The sequence below is a fragment of the Aythya marila genome, assembly GCF_965140915.1.
Source record: "Aythya marila genome assembly, chromosome: Z".
NCBI classification, from domain to species: domain Eukaryota; kingdom Metazoa; phylum Chordata; class Aves; order Anseriformes; family Anatidae; genus Aythya; species Aythya marila.
Genome location: NC_139080.1, coordinates 18,004,453 through 18,026,199, shown reverse-complemented (window position 1 = coordinate 18,026,199; position 21,747 = coordinate 18,004,453). Strand labels below are relative to the sequence as shown.

Here is a 21,747-nt window from a genome sequence, read left to right as displayed (position 1 = left end):
CAGCAATAAAATATCTATCTATCTATCTATAGATATATATAGATATATATAGATATATAATTAGTGTATGCTGATGCTGTGTGAGGCACCTGACACTCTTTGGATTTAAATTTGTGAATATTTAACTGGTTTAGTTTCATGCTGGAAGAGCACCACAGAGAAATAATTATAATCTCAGTCTTTTGGAGTAAGCCTCCTGTATATTCAACACAAAACCACTGGTTTATATTGAAGTTATTCTATCCTCTTATTCTGGAACAATGTCAATATTGATTTGAGCAGAAAGGAGCTTATGTAATATATTTATGAAGAATTGTGTCAATTATAGTCAAATGTTAATTTTTGTATATCACACTGCTATTCATCCAATAGATTTATCTTGTATATAATGAGAAAAATACACTTATATTGAGAGTTTTTACATGCAGAGTTGATAAGTTTAAACAAGATATTGAATATAAAATTACCCTGAAAGATAAACCACAATCTTTCTTTAAAGTTGCAGCTGATTTTGAACATTCCTTCTGACAGATTCCTAATGCAGCAAATTTTTACAAGTATGAACACCCCAAATCTCTTCTCTATATAGGGAAGTTTGTAACAGGTTCAATTGGAGACATCAAAAACATTTTAAATAGACATCACAAGATGCATCTGTAGTTTAAAGGTCAAATTTATTAGGAGATTAAGAGATGTATTATACTTGGACTATAAATACAGCACAGCTGACTTTATTCACATTCAGAGACAGCCAATGCCAACTTATTTTGTAGACACCCTTGTTCTTTTGTTCCAAGAAAAGTTTGCCCCATAAGACTTGGATTTAGGTTTTGGAACCTTCTTCTCTTCAACGTCATAGTTCCAGCCTGGAGGTTGTGGGGGAAATGGTCAGGGGCAGGGGTAAGGAAAAAAAAAGAGAGAATTTTAAATATTCACAGCATACAATATAGAGCAAATGCAACTTAAACCTTTTAACTTTAGTATCTTTTTCTCCAGATAGGCATCCACTAGGTTCTTCCTTTGTAGCTGGCAGCAGAGAATACAGAAATGCCATGCATGTGACACATGCTTGTTCTCAAAATTGAGATACTTCACCATACTGCATACCTCAACCTTCAATACTCCTCCAGAAACCTTGACAGTCATCAGTGAAAAGCTCAACAGGGAACACCAACCATTTCTGTATGCAGCCCTGCAAGATCATGACTTCACAAGCTTTATAGCATTTATGTTACTGTATACAAGCTCTATAACATCTACGTTACTCTATAGCATCACACGGGCAGTCTGTGTATGCTGGGACAGGAAATGAAATAGCTAGGAAAGAAAAAAAGGTGAAGTGATATAAAAAATAGCATACAGGAGACCAATACAATAACTTTGGGAGTGAATGGAGACATTGGAGATAATGGGTATTGAAGAAAAAAACAAAAAGGTGGGAGGACCAAAGTAAGGAATAGCAAAGAAAAAAAAAGTCAACATTAAAAGGGAGTATAATACTTAACCTTTTTACAAGAACATAAAAAAATTAGTAGTAAAAGAGAAGGGAATGAAGTGATAGAAGACAAGTAAATTATGTGATAGTTAAGCCAGAGAAATGCTAAAAAATGTCAGAAAAGAAGAGGTGGAGATATTAGTGTTTATGTAAATCAAAATGCAAATTGGTTGCAGCCTCCAGGTGCCTGGAAAGTTGCCAGGGCAGCACTCAGTATTCCAAAGTTTGGTCTCTTTAACTGCAACATTTCACTCAAAGTTGAAATTCTTGAGTTGAAGCTAGAAGTGGATAAGAATCCAGTTTTAACTGCTACTAATAAGATGATGCATTTCTTCAGTTTTAAAACAAGAACTTGGTAAATCTGAAAAGGCTTAACATGTATCTGAAAATCTACATTTGTTAAGATATTCACAGAAAACACTCAAAATGCATCTACACATCAAAACATGTTTTTTTAGATGCACATGTTGCCTTGTCATTGTGCCTCAATTTTGTGTATTCACAAATGCCAAGATTTTCTTTGTTTATTAGGTTGAACCAATGTTAATTTCCAAGTTAACTATTATTAACTATAAGAAATACTGGAATAGGGGTGAGGTTTTAAAAACATATTCTTTCCATGTGTGAGAGCACTGACTTTTGCCTACTATTCTGATTAACAAATTAAGATTGAGTGAGCTGCCAGGACTACATTCAGAGACAGACTGTGGTATTGCAACATTCGGCATTGTAACACCTAACACTGAAGCACTTGGTTGCTAGAATGGAATCTACAGCCCCAAGTTATTGCTTCATGATTTTATACACTAGATAGAGAGGCACTGAATACCTCCAAAAGAGATTTGCAACTGCCAGCACAATGACTTGGCCTGCCATAGCTATCCAAAATCCACAAAGTTAGTTACATCTACCTTTGGATTGCAATAGACAGCCATATGTGATAAGGTTTCACACTCTGGAACATGCTCCTTGAGTTAGGAACTGTCAATTGTTCACAACAATGAGCAGAGGTCAGTTTTATAAAAATATTACAATGCTGTAAGAGATTATTTTTGCCCATAACTCTGCCATACAAACTAAGTGGATAGAAAGCAGATTTCACTGCCTGTGGAAGAACATCTTCTGGAAGAACATCCTCATCATGTGACGAAAGGTTACTCTGGAGTAGAAAAACTCTCTGTCCTTGTTACGAAAACTATGTTTATCAACAGTGATGTCAGACAGGACAAAAAAGAAATTTAGGTCTACAGGCTAAACTTTTAATTTCACCCAGTAATGAGTGCTCCCTCCTTATTTCAACTTCAGACCATCCTGAGCAGTCATATTTTGGACAGAGATCTCTCCTGTTACTGTATTCTGTGCTCTTATTCCTACTAAAGAAGATGCTTCAGAAAGGACAGGCACAAAGACAGCTTGCCTGAGGTTTCTTAAGTCCTTCAGTGAGAACTGTATCAAAATCATATCCCAATCTTATAAAAAATGTCTGCAATAATCCAGGATTTGCAGAAGCTAAACGTGAGGTTTTCAAGGAATTTTGTTAAGCAAAACTTGGGTAATTCTTACTGAAAGGACAGAAAAGTTAACTGTGTTCCCAGACTTAGACGTATTTCAACAATATCAGTTCAGAAGTTGTGCCATTCTAAAGGAGTGCCTATGTTCCTCTTTTCTTTCTAAAACCACATTTGTAAAATTTTTATTTCCAGCTGCATCTGATACTGAAGCTACTACTACAGAAAATATGATGCACATAACATACATATAATCCTATGCCACCTTAATTTAGGTAACACAGTACCTGCAGAAAATTTTCATATATCTCATGGTAAAATTATGGGTGCAAATTAAGTAAATATTGAACTACTATACGTCACTGTAGTTTAGTTGGTAAAATTTCTTTGTAGCTTTCTGCACAATGGAGATTCATTACTAATTCAGTGAATGCATAGATTTCCTACACTGAACATATGGAGTATTTAACTTGAATATGCATACCAAAAGGGTAAAATATATCATGTCCAAAGAGATAACATAACTACCTCATTAACATAATGGCCAGGATTCAGGTTTTTTTCTTACAAACTGAATTTCCTAATAAATAGCATTAACAATACACAAGTGTAAGTAAAGCAACACCAGATTTTCTGTAATTTCTTATTATTTGCAAAACATTACAGAATACTATTAAGAAAATCACAATTTATATATCCAATGCAAATATGATGATCCTATTTTTTTCTTAATGAATACGATTTATTTTTCAATGCAGTTAAGACCATTAAGTGTAAAAATGATCCCCTCTAAGAGCAACAGGGAAATTACATGTACCAGACTTTAAGAAGCGCAAATAAACTGCACTGGTTTGAATGGTTTAGCTTTTTAACTGTGAAAGTTAATGGATTCCTATTTTTATGGGTGCATAGTAGAAATCAACTAACAACTTTATACAATTTAGTCCGATTAAGAAATTTTACTCTTTAATTACCCTCGACTAAATATAGATGAAAGCTGCACACCACTGGAAAAACTGCTGAAGAAGCTGTATTCCCCATGTGTGTTATTCCTGGCTTTAACTCAGTGCTACTAATTCATCACTTCCATGAGGACTAAGCATCAAGCTAAATCTATCATACATCATAAACGTAATACACACCATTTTTTTCAGCAAAGGCAATGGCATCTTCTTTAGTAGCGAAAGTAAGAACCATGTTGGATAACGGATCAGCTCTGTAAGAAATCAGATGACAAATTCTAAGAACAGTTGAAATAAAAAATACTTGTATATGTATCTCAAGTGCTAGCCAAAGGCTATATTACACAAGTCATTGTGGTATACCACCTCAAAAGCAGCCTGAATTTCAGCCATTCAAAATCCCTAACATTTTTAATTAGTTCCAGGATTAACATTTACATTGTGGACAATATTGTTTCCACTTTTCAGTTTGTTAAAATTCCCTCCTAACTTTCTGCTGAAATTAATGTTTTAAGGTTTTTTACTCAATAAATATGTCTAACTACCTGCTGAATTTATAATAAATGCACTGCAACAATCTTTTTGATTCTGAAATCTGTGTGCACATTTTCTTTTTGGGTGACTGGGAGGCTTACAGCAATTTTGAACAATTCATGGAGGCCAGAAGTCTGAGAGTAGCTAATGGGAGAATAATCTTATACAGAAGAGAGAATAATTTCAAACTGAACAGAGCAGGAATTAATCAAAGACTGAAAAGATGTGAACAAATTCATAGTTCAGATTTGGCTGAAGTCACATGGCCACCAAAAATTATTCCAGTACTTCACTTAGATCTCAGGCCACCACTGAAAACAAAGTTCAGAAACTCAAACTGCTAGCTAAGTAATTACACAGTGGTTATTTTCAAATTATCAGCCATTCTCAACCACATTTCTGAAAGGAAGGAAATAAGCAAAATGCTTTTGGAAACAAATTAAAATTTCAGTAAAAAACACTCCCTTATTTGTTGCTATAAAAGCTTAACTTAAAAGCAATGACAAAGGTTTAAAAAAGAAGGACTTTAAAAATTAATCCACAGGACTCTTGTAGACATAAGATAGGGGCCATAGGAGCGCAATGATTGCATAATGCTTCCAAGAGCCAGCCACCACACATGAGCCTGGGAGACAACTGCAAGACAAGACCAAATTGCAACGAACTATTGAAGGAGCTGCCTCTGACTGCTCTCTCTTTGAAGCTATATGGGTAAATGAAGAGAAAAAGCAACCAAAGGAACACTGAACTCTACAATAAAGGACAAAGCCTGTGACTGGCAGAGGGGGAAGGGAAGAGGGGGAATCTAGCTTCCAGCAAAGACAACAATGTAATTTTATCTGATGTACACATGGAAAAATGGAGTTCACTATACATCCAATATATTCCCCAAGAAAAAAAAAGAATAACAGGATAAAGGCAGAAATTACACTTTGACATGCCACTGTGATGGGCTTTCTTAAAAACATGTAAAGATTTATCTTACAAAGGCAGTACAGAGAATTAGGGACTATGAATTAGTCCATTGTGTGATCAGAGGAGAATCATGCAACCAAGTAAATTGCAATATTGTGACAGCTTTTGCTTATTGGTCATCTCTTCTGTGATTGAGGTTGGAAAAATCTAGTCAACTCACTACTAAGTGGGAAACAAAGAAGTTTCATTTTGATGTGTAGCGAGGAACTTGTACCTCTTCAGTACTGAAAGTTTAGTGAAAAACTTCCACGACAGAGGCAGTTTGGAAATGAGGACTGTGCAGAATTGGTGTGTTCTGCTCTCTGGTAAGATCATCCATCATACAGCTTTTTGGTTTCTTTTACATGTGCAATCCATGTATTTAAATTTGAGACAATCTGTGAACAAATGCTAGAGTTCAGAACAGCCAGCTGGATGTCCTGGTGGTAGTAACAATGCCACAGCATTTCCTATGCTCTAGGCTATCTATCAGAGATTACAAATTGGGATTCTAAATTTTGTTCTTTTTCTGAGATTCTGTACAATGGAAACCATATGATTCCTGCGTTTCTTTGTTTATAGCTTCGTATTAGGGAGGTACTCAAGAACTACCCGTAAGTATTCTTGTAACCAAAGTTCCCAACTAAAAAAAAAAAAAAAAGCCATTAATCTATTTTATTCAGATCTACAACTGGATAATTAGCATTGCAAAAACTACAACCAAGAAGAGATGACAATGACAAAAAAAAAAAAAGCACACAAAAAGAGAAATGAGATTGTAAAATCACAGAAATACAGAAAAGACCTATAGTAAATAAGCAAGTGTATGGAGTTCAGGAGAAAAGTACTCACCAATAATTATATCACATTATTCAAAAGGAAAGAGTAAATGCAGATTCCCACCCAAGAAATAACTTGTCTAGAGAAGTTAAAGTCAGATGAAAACTAAAGGGGAATTGAGGAAAAGTTCAATTCAACCTGAACTATAAAGCTGGTGTTACTGGCACCGGTTACAGTACTCTAATCTGTGCAGGGGTATACATGGACTGGACACTGGTGGCTACACACTTTGGGAGCTCACAAGACAGAACACAAAGGTGCATTGCATGTCAACAGTCTATCAGTTAATTTAGGCCACTGTGAAACAACAGCCATTGCTTGCTAAACATGGTGGCTACTTGCAGTAGTGGAATCATCCAAGCCATAACTGTTTTAAAGCACTGAAATCTTATCTTGAACCAGGCATTTTAGTATGCTTAAGATGAGATGGTGAAAAACCCCACAAATTACTTAAGATGGGGTCATTGTTGTATGCAAGCTTGAAGTGTTAAAACAGGTATTTTAACAGGGTATTTCAATACAATTGATATCTTAATTCGTAATTAAGATTTCTTCCTCATCTAGTCACAGTTCATCTTTGCTTCTGTAACTCCTTTGCAATAACAATACAGCCAAGACGTTACAGGTTGTAAGCCTCAATATTTTACGGAAAACCAAAATAATAGGATGACTTGATTCCAGTTATTTTAAACTAATATTTCACAACATTTGTATTAAAAAAAAAATAGATCAATCTGGTCATAGATGTATTTACTACACCTTAGGGAAAAAAATGTATTCCCAAATTACTTCATATGTATTTATTTATTTATTTATTTATTATCAGAATTTTGTGTTCTTTGATTGTAAATGCCATTATGATTGCAGCCACACACTTCCAGTACACATTGCATCCATTCTGCAGTTTGAAAGTTAATTTCCAGTGTTTAACTTTTGTTTATGGATAATAATTAACTTTCCTGATAATGCCTCTACAAGACAGCTTCATAACAAGATTCAGTATCATCAGAAAAATTGCTGTCCAGTTTACAGGAATTCTAACCACATTATAAAACGTAGGTAGTACATTTATTTAGAAAAAAAATAAGTACATCTAAGTTATACTTACATCTCTAAATTGTAGCATTACTCCTTTTCTGGATTTCAGTGTATTTAAGATTTTTTACTACTCCTAATGGCAACATTGAAACAAACTCTTTTTTTTTTTAAATAATTTGTTAAAAATTAACTGTAGCTCTTCATTTCAGATCTTATATAACTTAAAAAAAATAGAGAAACTAGATATCATTAGTTTATGTTTAAACAAATGTTAAATTTGGCATGCAACTGACAGTTGAGAAGGGATTCACTGTTTCAGGTACCTAATAGCCTTCTTTTCTTGATGCTGGCATACAGTAACATCAGCACAAATGTCATAGTTGAAATTTTTGTTTAACACTTACCAAACTCTTCCAGATGATTTCATGAGATAAAATCAGTTTTTACACAATCATTAATCATACAACCAACAAAGTCAATCACTGTAAGCAGTATTAAAGCTAGTATATTTACAGGTAGGAAGAAAATTTCAGACTTAAAATTTACATGACTAGTTAAGAGCCAAATATAGAAGAAAAGTATCTGAAAATTCAGTAACTACTCACGTAGATGCCCAACCCATCAGAGGGTTCTCCCAGCGCTCCCTGTTATCAAATTCCATCTTCCATTTCTTCGTGTTGTTAACTCCTGCCTGCATCGCATTACGCGCTGGAACAAAAATGTGAACTTTCCTGGTTTTGATGTGCTCATCTGGAACACCAGTTAAAGAAGTGATATCCTGTGAAAAACATAATTGGACTTGTTAAAAAGGAATTCATGTAAAAGACAAGACTTCTAAAATAATACTCCTTATGCTTTTTACACAATTACATTCCTTTTTTTTTTTTTTTTTTTTTTTTTTTTTAAATATAATTACAATAAGAGAAGTTCTGCAGAAATGTATGAGTCTAGCTTTATAAAGCTGAAGCAGACTCACATTGGGACTGCTCTCATCCTACTTCCCCTGGCTGAATTCGATTTAACATGGATCAGCTACCTGAACCTGCTCTTCTCCTGGCTACACAACTGATAGTGCCAGACAATAGGCAGGAGACATTCCCTCCAACTCTCAGACTACAGCTGTGACGGTAGGACTGCTCCAGCTTGTACCAGCTAAAGCACCCATAGAAATGTATCATGAACTCTTCTTTCCCCCTTAAACAAAGAATTAGAGCATAAACTGAAGCATCAACAAATCTGGAAATTTTACATTAACATTAGGAGCCTACAGCTAATACAAACTGGTCTATTCACCAAGATCCTGGTCAGCCATCTATCTCATGTAGTACAAATGCATGTATATATATATATATATATACACACACACACATTTCTATATATATATATATGCAAACTTAAGCCCAAGTGAACACATTCATATAATCAAGATATATAGATAATCAAGAGGCAGCAACACCCAAAATGAATCGAAAAGGTATGCTTAGTATGAAGAAGCAGCAGAAGTTATCTTTTCCACAATACTCTATTCACTGTAGAGAAGGTTACCAGAACTCAGCTCTCTTATTTCTCTAACCATTAATTATTACATAAAGTTGACCTCTCCTCTTTAAAAAATAAGGCCAAGTGTGTTTCTAGCTCTGAATATCTGCTTTGAGAGTCACATCTTCCTGAGATTACTAGTTGATATTCAAGATCAAAAGATCAGTCAGGGCTCTTCATCTGACTTACTAACCCCCTCTCAGAGTGCAGACCTACTATTTTTTTTTTTTTCACTCAAATTCAACATATGCAGATTATAAGGCTACCTAGTTTAGCACTATTCATTCTAGGCCAACAGTAAGGGCTCAGTCTTTTAAACTGAGTAATAACAACGCTCAACAACCATTGGTGTCAGTTTGAGTACATGTCTTTTAAACAGGTGTTATACAGTAATTTGACATTTTTAAAGGGATGTTCTTCACTTATTTGCACCATTTGACACTGGTAACACTCATTGGTATTTTTATGAAGGATAAAAGTATTCAGGAGATTCCACCCTTCACAAAAATGGCTTATAATGTGTTACATTGTCAGAAGTAGGATGCCCTCCTCAACTAAGGTTTGGCTTGTAAGCTTTCTACAAATAAACCTAACAAAGATAAAAACTGAAGGATCACAAAAAACACCTAATTTTTTTTTTTTTTTATGTTGAAGCTGACTCCAACACAGAGTAAGAAGGAAAAACCTCACTAGAATTGCCACAAAAAAATTACTCTCAGCAGCATCTGATAAAGTGAACTTTCTCTTTAAAAACTAAACAGTAATTACATAAAATTAACCTGTCAGTTCACCCTAGTACAGTAAAGAGAGTGAAATCAAACATCAAATCCTGAACTACTCCTGTTCCTTACATACTTAAAAGGCCAGTGGGAGCTCCTTGGTCTCCCTCCCCTCCTCTCTCCAGGAACAAGCTGTAAAGTGGTTAAAGTCCAAAATTGAGTAGCAGAACTCTGGGCATACTGAACTCATCACACCAGCAGTGGCATGACTTGAATGAAAAGGCAAACAAGTTTAGACAAAATACTGTGGCTTTACATGTCTGTAGCAACTAACTTTATGGGCCTTTGCTTTGTGGCAAACTTAAAAGCTCTTGGTGCTGTCACCATATAATCCTTTGAAATATGGCAAGTCTCATTTTTTGTTTTACTTTAGAAAATAGACTTTGGGAGATCAATCCCTCAAAACTGCAGCAGGGAGCATGTTTAAAGTGTTTGACTTGTATTCGCAATTAGAACAGAAGGCGACACAAACATGTAAACTGATTTTCCAAATTTTATATTTTCTATCCAGACTACCAAAAGGCAACTGTCAAAATATCTTAACAATTCCATTATAAATGCTTTCATTAGGATCAAGTAATGTTTATTTTTAAAATGAGTCTAGCAATGATATGAAATACTACCAATTACTGAACTGTTGCAACACACACAAGAAACACCTCCTGACGGACTGGCATTTCTGACTGCTGAAGCTTGAACCACAGTTTCAGAAGGAAATAGCTTCAAGTCTTCTTATTTGAGCTGGCAAACTGCTTTGTTTAACCTTTTTTTTTTTTTACATGCAGTAAAAGTTTGGTGGGACTTCAATGCCTTGTATGTAATGCCTCCAAGCTTGCCTTTTATAGACCTGTACAAGTGTATTATCCTTTACATCTGTATTTTAACAAACACGTTTCTATTGAGAAAATGTACGAATATTCCCCAATATTTAATTTTCCCTTCTGAAATAATCTGGATCCTGCTACACTGATAGATTCTGGTTTAGTTAGCAATCAAATACCTCTACATTTGCAAGCTTGAAAATATTACAAAAACTTTTTTTTTCTTTTTTAAAAAGATATTATTTAACACAGCAACTTGTATGTCCATTATGGATTTTATGCTTCAGATTTACAGGTTTGTGAATTGCTTATGAATTCTCTGTGATTAAATACTATACTAACTACCATTATAGACGTATTACATTTTCTCTTTTGAAGCCTCCACACCAAAAACCCATAAAAACACTACATATTAGTGCATACAGAACACTACTTAAAAAAAAAAAAAAAAAAAAACCAACAAACATTATTAAAAACCAGCAAATGCTATATATATGAGGTAACTGTGGTAAAGAAATGCCTAGACTTGTTCACCTAGATGAAAACAAAACCAATAACCCAGATAAATCCTAAGCTCCTTCAAGCCATGGTTTTTTGGGAACTTGTTTGGCTCCAAATCAAAGTTATTTTACTACTAATAATAGGATTCATCCCATAAAAAATCTTTTCAAGGTGAAAACTAAAACCTGCCTACTTTCAGAAACTAAAATATCTACATGATGTTGCTAGCTCTTCACACTTTGATTCATTATAGCTAAAGTTTCCATGCCTTCTGGGAATCTAGCAATTGTTTATTGATATCTTCCCCATTTTAAAGCTGGCAATTGAACAGACAGTTGTTAGGACAATGAGTTTCTGGTTTCTGAAGCCCAAGTTGTCCTGACATAAAATCACTGTTTTTGCTTGCTGTAGACATGTAAGGTACTGTAGCATAGCTGAGCTGTTGCCAAAGATATGGAATAAAAAGGCTTGGCATCTATCACATACTTGACACCTAAAGAGCACAGAAGCTCTAAAATTCCTATTCCCTGTAGGCGCACTCTTAGTCTAGACAAACTGATTTCTCACACTTTTAAAATGCATTACAACACTCTATTATGATCATTTCATCCACACAGCTCCAGCTAGTGACAGAAGAACCTGTCCTTTAAGCGACATTTCAATGGGCTAAAGCTCCCGCTCCAAGATTCCATTAAAACAATATAATACTTGAAAAGAACTGTGCTGCACTGGGTTGAACTCTCTACTGTGTCTTCAGAGCTTTGTTCTGAGTTCAAGTTTTCATTGAAACTACCTGTGAACCAACTTTCCAAAACAATGATGTTTTTGACAGCTAGTTTCACACTACTATCTTTTCCTCCTTTTTAAGTGTTCTTTACTGAATTTTGCTCCATTAGCATATAAAAATATTAGTGAGGTGTTCAGCATTACAAATTCTAAATAATAAGGTGATAACATAAAAGACTTTGGATTTGAACTGTATAACTTTGCAGTACTAAAAATTAACAATTCTGCTTCATGTTTTTAATGCATGCTATCATCTAGAAGATGAATTCTGACCGTTTCGTTTTTGGATTATTTATCTATACGGTGTTTCTTTTTTAATAGTAATTTCAATTTTTTTAATAACCATTTGTGGAAATTTGGTTCTTGAAATAAGCTCAGAGAGACGAAGCATTTATTTAAGCAGCAGAAATAACATCAGATTGCTTACAAACCAAGAAGAGTTTGTGTCTTTATTACAACTTACACTACTTAAGAACACTTGTCATGCTGGAAAGGCTGGTAAAGCTGTCCTGGAAGAAGTAATAAAAATGATGGAAGTGCTACATAGGGGGGGAGAAAAACTCATACACAGGCAGAGTCAATGAAAGCAGGATTCAGCATAATGATAACTTTTAAAGGAAAGGAAAATTTCTTGTAGTGCTCCACTAATAACACAAACTCCAAAGGAGACAAGGAACTGAACTCTGTAATTCCAGGCAAAGACAGAAACGATAGAAAATATCTCTGAAAATAAGTATTTTTGAATGGATGAGTCAGGTGTTCGTAAAGGTATCATATTTCAGCTCTGACATTTCTCCCCATGCATAGGCAAAAACTGTACATAACTCCTATCAACTATACTGTTTAGCATCCCCCTCTTTTTTTTTTTTTTTTTTTAAATAAAGGAAACCAGGAACAAGCAATGGGAAGTTGATGTCAAAACACAGAAAAACCTCCCAGCAAGCTTCCCGCAACCACCCAGGATTTAGAGTCTTGCTAGCCGCTCTCTTTTCAATACGAGAATTTCACACATTTCAATGACCATTATGACTTCAAAGAATCAAATTTTCATCATTGTCCGTCATCTGCCGGTTGATTTGTATAAAGGAGTTCTTCTGCATGCACTCCGGACAAAGGGCTCCTTACTTTCGTGGCTATATATCAAGTTTAAAAGTTCTGTTTGTGACAGTTGTGTCTGTGGTAAATTAGGGTAACACTGAAGGAGTGCAGCTGCTCGGCAGGAACCTCCTTTTTGGCATCATTTCACTTAAATAAAAACTGAATAATTAGCTTCTGCCTTTATTAAACCGCAAAAATGCCACTGGCCTTAGTAATTACTTCCGGTTGCCCCACCTACTTAACCTCAAGAGTTTACACTTGTTAGAAAGGAGGGAAAGGAGAAGTTTTCTGTACTTTACAGGAGTTCACAGCAGCTTGCTTACTTCCGCACCCCCAACCTGTTTTACCAGCCTAAGTTCATGAAGTTTTGCTATAAATTCACGTTTCACATCGCAATACACTTTCTGTACGAGCTGCTGTATCAAAGCACAAACCGGCTTGCACAATACCCACCAAATAGCAGCTGTGAAAGAGGCTTTTTATTTGGTGGGCTCAGCTGCTTAGGCTGGAACTCAGGATGAGGATATTTACATTTTTACATTTCACTACATTGTTTTTGAAATACGTGCAAGAGAACAAAGTCTACTATGCAAATCATGAATGGAAAAATGGAGCAGAATGAACTCAACATGGTCAGACAACATTTATCTAACAGCTACAGACATAACAAGGGAAAAAAGCATATTTGCCCTTAGGAAAGTCTGTATCACACAGAATACAGCTTTCTTTCAGGCTTCACAATCTTTCTGCATTATCACAGTAATCTGTGAACATGTGTTACCCGTACTATGTTCTCCCATCTAACCACACTGCAGAACAATTAATAAAAAAGTTGAAAAGCAGTGAAAGAACCACATGAAAACAAACAAATAGAAAACCAAACACCATAAACATGAGGCAGAATTCAATAATAACAAAGATGGCAAGAATGCTTTTAAAGAAAATCTCTTTACATAGACAGTTTTGCAGAAAACACGGAAGAAAAACTGGGTATAGAGAGAAGAACATGCCAAGAAGTGGGTCTAACAGAAGCAGAAATTGTCACACTGCTGGAATCATCATAAGTTCGTTTAATACTTTTAAATCTACACACTGACATTATGGAAAGGAGGAGTCAGTTTCCAAAACAGTTCCACAGGTGATGGGACTTCTGAAAATCCCACGTGTGTTGTACAAATTTGAATGTGACTTCATAACAATGAGTAGAAAACTTCCCCCTCACCAACCCATCTTTCAATTCTTGAAGCACTTTATTTATAAGCTCTGTTACATTCCCAAACTGTGTATTCACATTTTGTGTCCTGCCAGAGTAATAGAAAAATTGTATTTACAGACGTGATTAATGCTAAAATTTACGTTAAAAGCTGCTGAGTTGTACTTTTGTGAGTTTAAACCATAATGCTTAAAATAAAGACAGAAGTATGACATTTAGCATGTCATGGTACCCTGAAAAACCTCAAAGCAGAGTGGAATTTTTCTTGACAAACCATAATGCATGACAAAAATGCAGAAAATACCCACCATTCAGCCTGTACTTTTTTGATGGACAGGTAAACAACATTTCAGAAACTTAAAAATGAAGTATTCAAAACAAAGTCCCACTTCCAGCATAAACTGCTATTTCATGCTTAGCATAGGTTTCTTGGCCAAGAAAGAATCAAAGGGCAAGACAAAAGCTATTATTTAATTATTAAGAATGCATTTTTTTCCTGTAACAGTACCTCTTAGTTTTACAAATGTTGTCTGAGTAAATGTCACGAAACTAAAGAAAACAGAAATCAAGTATCTGATTTTACATTTCACAGTTAGTCTATAACATACACGACTGTAATTAAGAAAATCATTATTAGACAGGAGTACAGGTGATCAGGGGAGGAAAACTGGAAAAAGAATATATTTCTATGAAATATATTGATATTGTTACTGTTAGCCCTCTAAGAGGCTTCAGAGTGTCATGACATTCTTTAGATTGAGGAAATTATAAACCACGTGCTTATCTTTAATGAGGCAGGAAAAAAGACTCTTGAGTTATTTATAGCATATATTGTAAACTACTTTTTCTCACAACAAAGTAAGATTTAGATAGCACGTATTACCTAGAACTCATTCAAAGCATATGTAAAAGCAAACCTTATGCTTCCACACACACAAGTGGCTGGCTCCTTTACTGTCACTACCTGTAAGGCATTTAAAAATACATGTGTTCCTAGAGTCAATCCTCAGATTAATAAAAGGGCAAAAAAATAAGAAAACAGAGGAGTTTTTAGACCATAAACCTTCAAATAAAAGGAAAGGCACTTTTAGTTTACCTGCATTTAAAAAAGCTTCCAGTGTGTAAGTAGTTTTGACAATGGACAACCAAATCCCCAGTCAGCAGCTCAGTGACATTAGGAATACTTTCTGTATTTTTTGTGTGATTCTGATGCTATTTTAGTGAAGTCCTTATTTTTAACATTCATTAAAAGTTACCTGTATTTATGTGTGTGTATTTACAAAATAAATCGTAAGCATATGACCTAAGTATATTTCATAAAGTTTCTGTTTTCTAGAAATTCCATGATGAACAGGGAAATGAATGGTTCTGCCTGCTTTGGGCCTATCTGAAAACCCTACAAAACCTCACATTAAGAAATTTTCCAAATAAGGCCCTGGTAGATTTCCAAATAAGGCCCTGGTAGAGCCCCCAGATACTCACACCGCTTGTTTTATCATCTCCAGCCTTTGGAAGGGACAGGGTCCATCTAGTATGTGTAAGATGTGTGGTCAGTGTACCTTCTCCAGTTTTTTTGTGGAAAAGCTCACAGTTCAAGCTGCAAAAGACTCAAGGGAACACAGCATTCAGAGGGTGACAGTGAACTGGAACACTACTTACACATAAGCTGTGCAATTGCTGCAGTGATGCAGAACACCTGTGCTTTTATTGAGACAATTCATAATCTAGACAGCAAAAAGCTGAGCTGTTGAGTTCAAATTTGGATACATGGCAAAATTTTAAGACTTGGTAACTCTAGTAAGATTTCTTATGATGAAGTTGTAAGTAACATCATCACTACAGTATATGAAACAGCTACTGTGGATTCAGTTTAAGTAGCTATCAATCAGCCAAAGCTGGTAGCTAGAGCACAGAATGCTACAATATTTTGAAAGAACTCCACTACTGTGCATTCCAGTGTTCTTTTCCTTTCACCTCCCAACTACCTATTTACTCTGTCATTAGGGGTAATTGTGGAACGCTGTTTAACTTGAAGGGTTAAAATCTTACAAGCTATTTAGGCTTTTATTAAAAAAATATCTTCATCAAAGATGGGGGAAGGGTGGAGCAAAAAGTAGCATTTTCAAGTTTAATTTGACAATACTGCCACAGTACTGCATGGTCTGCTACTAAGAACAATATCCTGAAATTCTGAGTTCATGTAAACCGATGCCTGCCTCCATTGTGATGCATGTTCTCTATTCTCTACATCTCCTTTATAATTAAAGTGATTTCTTTAACAGATCTTTGTCACAAAGTAGCCAGTGGTATGAGGCACATGGGAGAAAAACAGAAAGCACAAATCCCCAATCAAGAAATGCAAATTTAGAGCAAGATCACTGCCGGTGCATGCTTTTTAGAAGTTGCATTTAAGAAGTTACAAGGAAGCGGGACTGTTAAAAGCTGTCCCTAATGCGAGATGCAATGCTTCTATGTAATATGCACGGACTTGAAAGCGGGTGCTAAATAGTGTACACGATTTCCATACACAGCAGGTAGTGAAGCAAGAAAAGAAGAGACACAGTTACCCTCGTTAAAGAGATGCACAATAGAGAACTGTTATGCAGTGTTAGCATACTGAAGGTCTATGCATCAGGGATGCTGTGGCTATTAACAGCTTAAATGTTCACTGTATTTTGTTAATTAGTGCACACAGCTTTTAAGCCTTCCATGTGTTTTAGGAGGATCTTTTCTAACAGTAACACATTCATTATTCCCTGGTAGGTTCATGAGGCCTCAACTGTTTAATCATAATCCATAAATACGTGGCTGCATTCCACTGGACAAAAGCTATTTCTTTAAATTTACCTATATGGCTAAAATGGAAGCTTTCTACTATCTCTGTAAAAAGCAGAATCACAAATAGAATGTGTTAAGTGTTATTTTACAAGCTGTTTTTAGCTTGCTCTATCTAGACGTTTGTTGCTGCAATTTGTGCTTTGGCTTTTATATACTTGGCCTTAAAGGTTACTTACAGGACAGAAACCATGGTCTTGTACTTTCTAATATAATAGAGAGACCTGTCATGAAGATAAAAAACTAGGTATTCAAATTCAGTAATTCAACTTGATCCACTACAGCTTTCCTTTTCGGTTTTCTATTACTGTGGGGAAAAAAATCAAAGGAGACTACAATGCACTATTATGTTTACTAAACAGTGATAAAATAGTAAGAAATTGTTTTGGAAACAGACATTACAGAAGATGTTATTCAACTTCTGACTTATCAGACAGCTAGAATTATTTGACCCAAGAATGCTTTCAAATGGAGTAGGCATGGTGGCAAAAATGTGGTCACTTAAGAAAGAATAAAAAACAGAAGAATAAAGAATAAAATTATATAAGCTAATAGTTAACAGGATGAAAATTATTTCCCCATCAAGCAAAGATTTTCCTTTACACAAAATATAAATGGATGGGCTTTATGGAATGAATAGCACTGAGTATGTCAAGACCAAACAAGAGATTGAGAACTTCCCTACAATGCATGCAAGACTTCACAACACAAGAACTAAAAAACGCTGTGGTCTGAACATCGGTTGCTCTCTCCATGGTCCATGTCCTCACTTAACACAGTTTAACATTCCTGATTTGAGAAAGCAACCCCTAAAGTAATTCAAAGGCACACAACAAGCTGTTCTGGAAGAACATCGTTTTCCATTTCATCATTGATCATCTTAGTAGAAATTTGTAGTTGTCAAAAAGCACCAAGCTCTTCTGCAGTATGCCCAATCCTATGGGATTACTGGGCTGCAACTTTCCCTTTCAGACAAGGAAAGCTTTTTCTTTCTGACTAATACGACAATTCAGCTTGAACTTCAAGACTAGAAACCGCTTTCAAGTCTGTACATAGAATTTTCTCAGACAGTAAGCAGAATATGTGTCTTATCTATCTGAATTTGGATTTACTACATAAACGAGGAAAGAGACATTTTAGTGGACAGAAAAACAAGGTCTCTACAAGGACTTGTTTATTCACTACTCCTCACAAGACAAAAAGAATTCATGTCATCTACAGAAATATTCAATAACAGGGGATACTAACTTTAGCATTCTAGACAAGGCCAGGATAACGGCATTGTTTATGAGAACATGAAAGTATGACCTAGTCTTTAAAAATCAGAAATACAAAACAAAACTGTTCCAAAAATGAAGTTAGTTCTTACTCCTCTTGATTACTAGACTGTATCAACAGCTTACTTTTATTCTTTCTAGCAGATTAGAAACACTGCTTACAAAACCAAACAAGTATTTGCATGTTGAATAACCCCTTGGAAACCAGACAAACTAAACATGATATACTCCTTTTATTTTTCTGAACAGCCACTGTAGCAAGCACTTCAGAACAAGTATTCCTTGATAGAAAATAAAAATACTGTGCAATGAAACAAAAAAATCGCCTGCATACTCTTCAAGCTGACATATTCTTTGACCCAGTGCTTGCAGACTAAAGCCTTGAAATTTTTGCACAAGAATGCTGCATGAAGGAAGTCCAGACAAAACAGACACTCGAGATGTTAGGAGGTTGTGTAAGCTCAATCTCAGTCACTCCTCCTTCCAATACCCAGCAGAGACAGCACTACCATCCACCAGAAGAAAAGGCTCTCAGAGGAAGAAATCCAAATCATTTACCCTATCCTAAAACTAAACGAACATATACAGGGATAAGCGTGCAACTGCAGCTCATTGATAGAACTATGCAGCACGTCACATACGGTTCAGGGTCATGTGCAAAATGTAAAGTTTTCTGTATTTTAAAAAAAAAAAAAAAAATATATATATATATACACACACATCCTGAGCTTTTGTTTACTTAAAAGCTCTTAAAAGAGGCTAAGTGTGAGGACAATTCCTGTAGTTTCTGTAAGTGTTCAGAAGGAACAGGAGGCTGCTTCATCTTGAGGAGTAACTTGTTGCCTGCAGACATTCTTACAGAAAGCTGTCTATCAGTATCTAGCCAGCCAGGTTTTCCAAACCATTGCAAGCTTCATCAAACTACAATTGCTTACAAAAACAAGTTGTAGCAAGCAGTACAGGCAAAACTAAGATAGGATATTCCAATTATTTAATTACAAAACATACTGAATTAGCAGTGCTGAAAATGTGTAAGTGGCTAGATAATCTGTAGCTCCACACACACCCCCTACACCTGAGCTTGTACTGTACTGAAGACCAAATGCAACTACCAGTCAAAACTACAAAAGAAACTGACATGTGATTTAAACTGAGTATCACTGTTTAGAAATAAACAGTGCTCTGGTAGACACACCAGCATGGTGTAAGCAAAGTGAGAAGGATTATCACCATCCCCAAAACCATTAAAACCTTTAAATATTAAACATCACATCAACAGCTTGACAAAATCATCCAAGACAGTCTTTTTCTCCCCAGGGCAGAATTTGTTAATCTTCACTGAAAAAAAAGGAAATAGAAAAATGTTTTTAAAGATAAAGTTTTCCAGTAAAAAATGCACACACACAATTTTTACTGATCCTAAAAAGAGTAAAAGTGTTTAACTCAGCTTAAGTCCACACTTAAATTAGACATAATTCAAGTAGATGAGTACGTATTTTTACTTGCAAACACGTAAAGTTTTGAATATTTCATTTATATTGAAAGAATTTATTTAATTTTGAAGTACTTCTAGAATGTGACTTAATATCTTAAACATCTTCTGCAATGGCAACTAATACCATTCAAGTGTCAAACATCACAGCTACAGATGACTAAATGTAAACTAAACACAATGCATTGAATATGAAGCGAAACAAGACAAAACACACCGTATTAAACATTTTCTATACCAGCACCAAACCACTCTTCATCCATCCTGAATCCCGAGTACAATACAGAATTCAAATAACCTGCTCACCTGCTTATGTGACACAACTGTGATGGAATAAAGTACCTCTTCAAGCTACGGGACATACACAAGGCCATTTTGGCCAAAGTATAAGGCACACAAAATTTATTGAAGTTACATTCTTCATCTAAAGAGGAACACTATCCTAAACTGAATTCTTTATGGTAACCAGTTGAATAAATATTGCAGTTAGAGAGGATTAAATGAAGAAAAGATTATTCTAAATTTTTTCATCCTGTTAAAATGCTTTATGAACAGCTTCAACTAACCCTCAAGGAATCACCCACAAGGGGTTAACAGAATTTTGGAAAACCAAAACATAGAATATCCATGATACCCTTATTATCTAACACAGTGGTAATGCTTGGAGAATTCTTGGCTGAATAGTAGTTTCAAGAAAAGGAAATCTAGTAAGCCTGTCTTTAATAAATGGATGCTTTGCCAAGTATTTCTCTTCACTGAGTTGCAAAAACAGCTCCTATAAGCAGTCCTCAAATGCAATGTCTCACTGTCTTGCACGTAACTTTATGACACATTACTGCCTTGTTTTTCAGAGTGCAGTATATTGTATACTCTTGGTTCTTGGGAAAGGCTGATAGGAACAATCACACTTCAAAGAGCATGTTAAAGCTTGATTTGCTGTGTCCTTTGTTTCACAGCACTGTAGACTATCAGATTGATATCCAAAGAAGTTTCATCATTCCAGGCTATTTTTCACTTGTTTGTATATTTTATTTTGAGCTGCAGTATTATCCCTGTTTATTATAATATACATACAGTCCACACTTCACTCTTCAAACTGAGATCATACAATTTCACTACATCCCAAGCCTCGCCAAAACTGGGATTTGGATGAAGGTGAACAAACTATGACTCAATCCTGAAAACACCGTGTGATGTTTGCTAATACTGCAGTCTTGTAGAAAAAATGGACTGGAGTGTTCCCTCAATTAGTTATTGAAAGTCCATGCATACTTTTTTTCCCCGAAGAGGTTTGTGTTCCGAGAACCCTACTAATACTGCTACTCCTGGATTATACCGTAGTAAACACTTACAACAGACACTAACTGTTGTTACCTATGGACAGCCAAGAGGAAGCTGCTAAGACTCTTGATCCCCATTTCACAATAGTTACTAAACAGTTTTGGCCTAGGCTGATGCAGAATGCAGCACTGACTGCTAGTCATGAACATGATCTGAAAAGTATGAACTGCTCATCTCCAAAAAAGGGTCAGATTTCCTGTGCCAAATTCAACATATACTGCAGCATGCAAGGTATTGTCAATGACAGCTACATGCAAGTTTGTCTACAGTCAGAAGAAAACTGTCCCTCTATTGATTTTCAGAACTGAGACTTCTAAACTACTGCTGAAAAAGCTTAATTAACAGTATTGACAAAGTTTAGCAGTTTCAGGACAGCAGCTGAAGTGTCAATAGCATTATTGTGGTTAGCCTGCCATGCTTGTGATATAGCCTACACGTTCCCAAATGCTGCAAAAATCACTTTAGTACCATGTCAAATGCACTTGATACTGCTGTTCTCAAATGCTTAATTCTGTGTAGCAACCCATCCTATTTCATCTTGGCCTAATGCAGAATAAAAACATCTGTGAGATGGCTGCAACTAATATCTGATGCTTAACCACTGTTCCAATGTTTCTAGCATCTCCCCAGTGATCAAACTCTACAACTGTGCTTGCATTCATTTTTGCTTTGTGTCACTACATATGTGTTACTTACTGATGGAGTATCCTACTTTTGAGATGCATGAGATATCT

The 21,747-nt window shown here is 35.5% G+C and overlaps 1 protein-coding gene across 1 annotated transcript in view; it reads right to left on the bottom strand.

Annotated features, from left to right (window-relative positions):
* Positions 1-655: 655 nt before the first annotated feature.
* The window catches only part of NDUFS4 (NADH:ubiquinone oxidoreductase subunit S4), a 47,307-nt gene continuing 26,215 nt past the window's right edge, over positions 656-21,747 (bottom strand). Inside the window, exons 3-5 of the mRNA XM_082783122.1 lie at positions 7,937-8,109; positions 4,146-4,219; positions 656-866 (exon numbers count right to left, since the gene is read on the bottom strand). Of these exons, the coding sequence (XP_082639248.1) occupies positions 763-866; positions 4,146-4,219; positions 7,937-8,109 (351 nt within the window). The 3' untranslated portion in view covers positions 656-762. The remainder of the gene's footprint in view (positions 867-4,145; positions 4,220-7,936; positions 8,110-21,747) is intronic.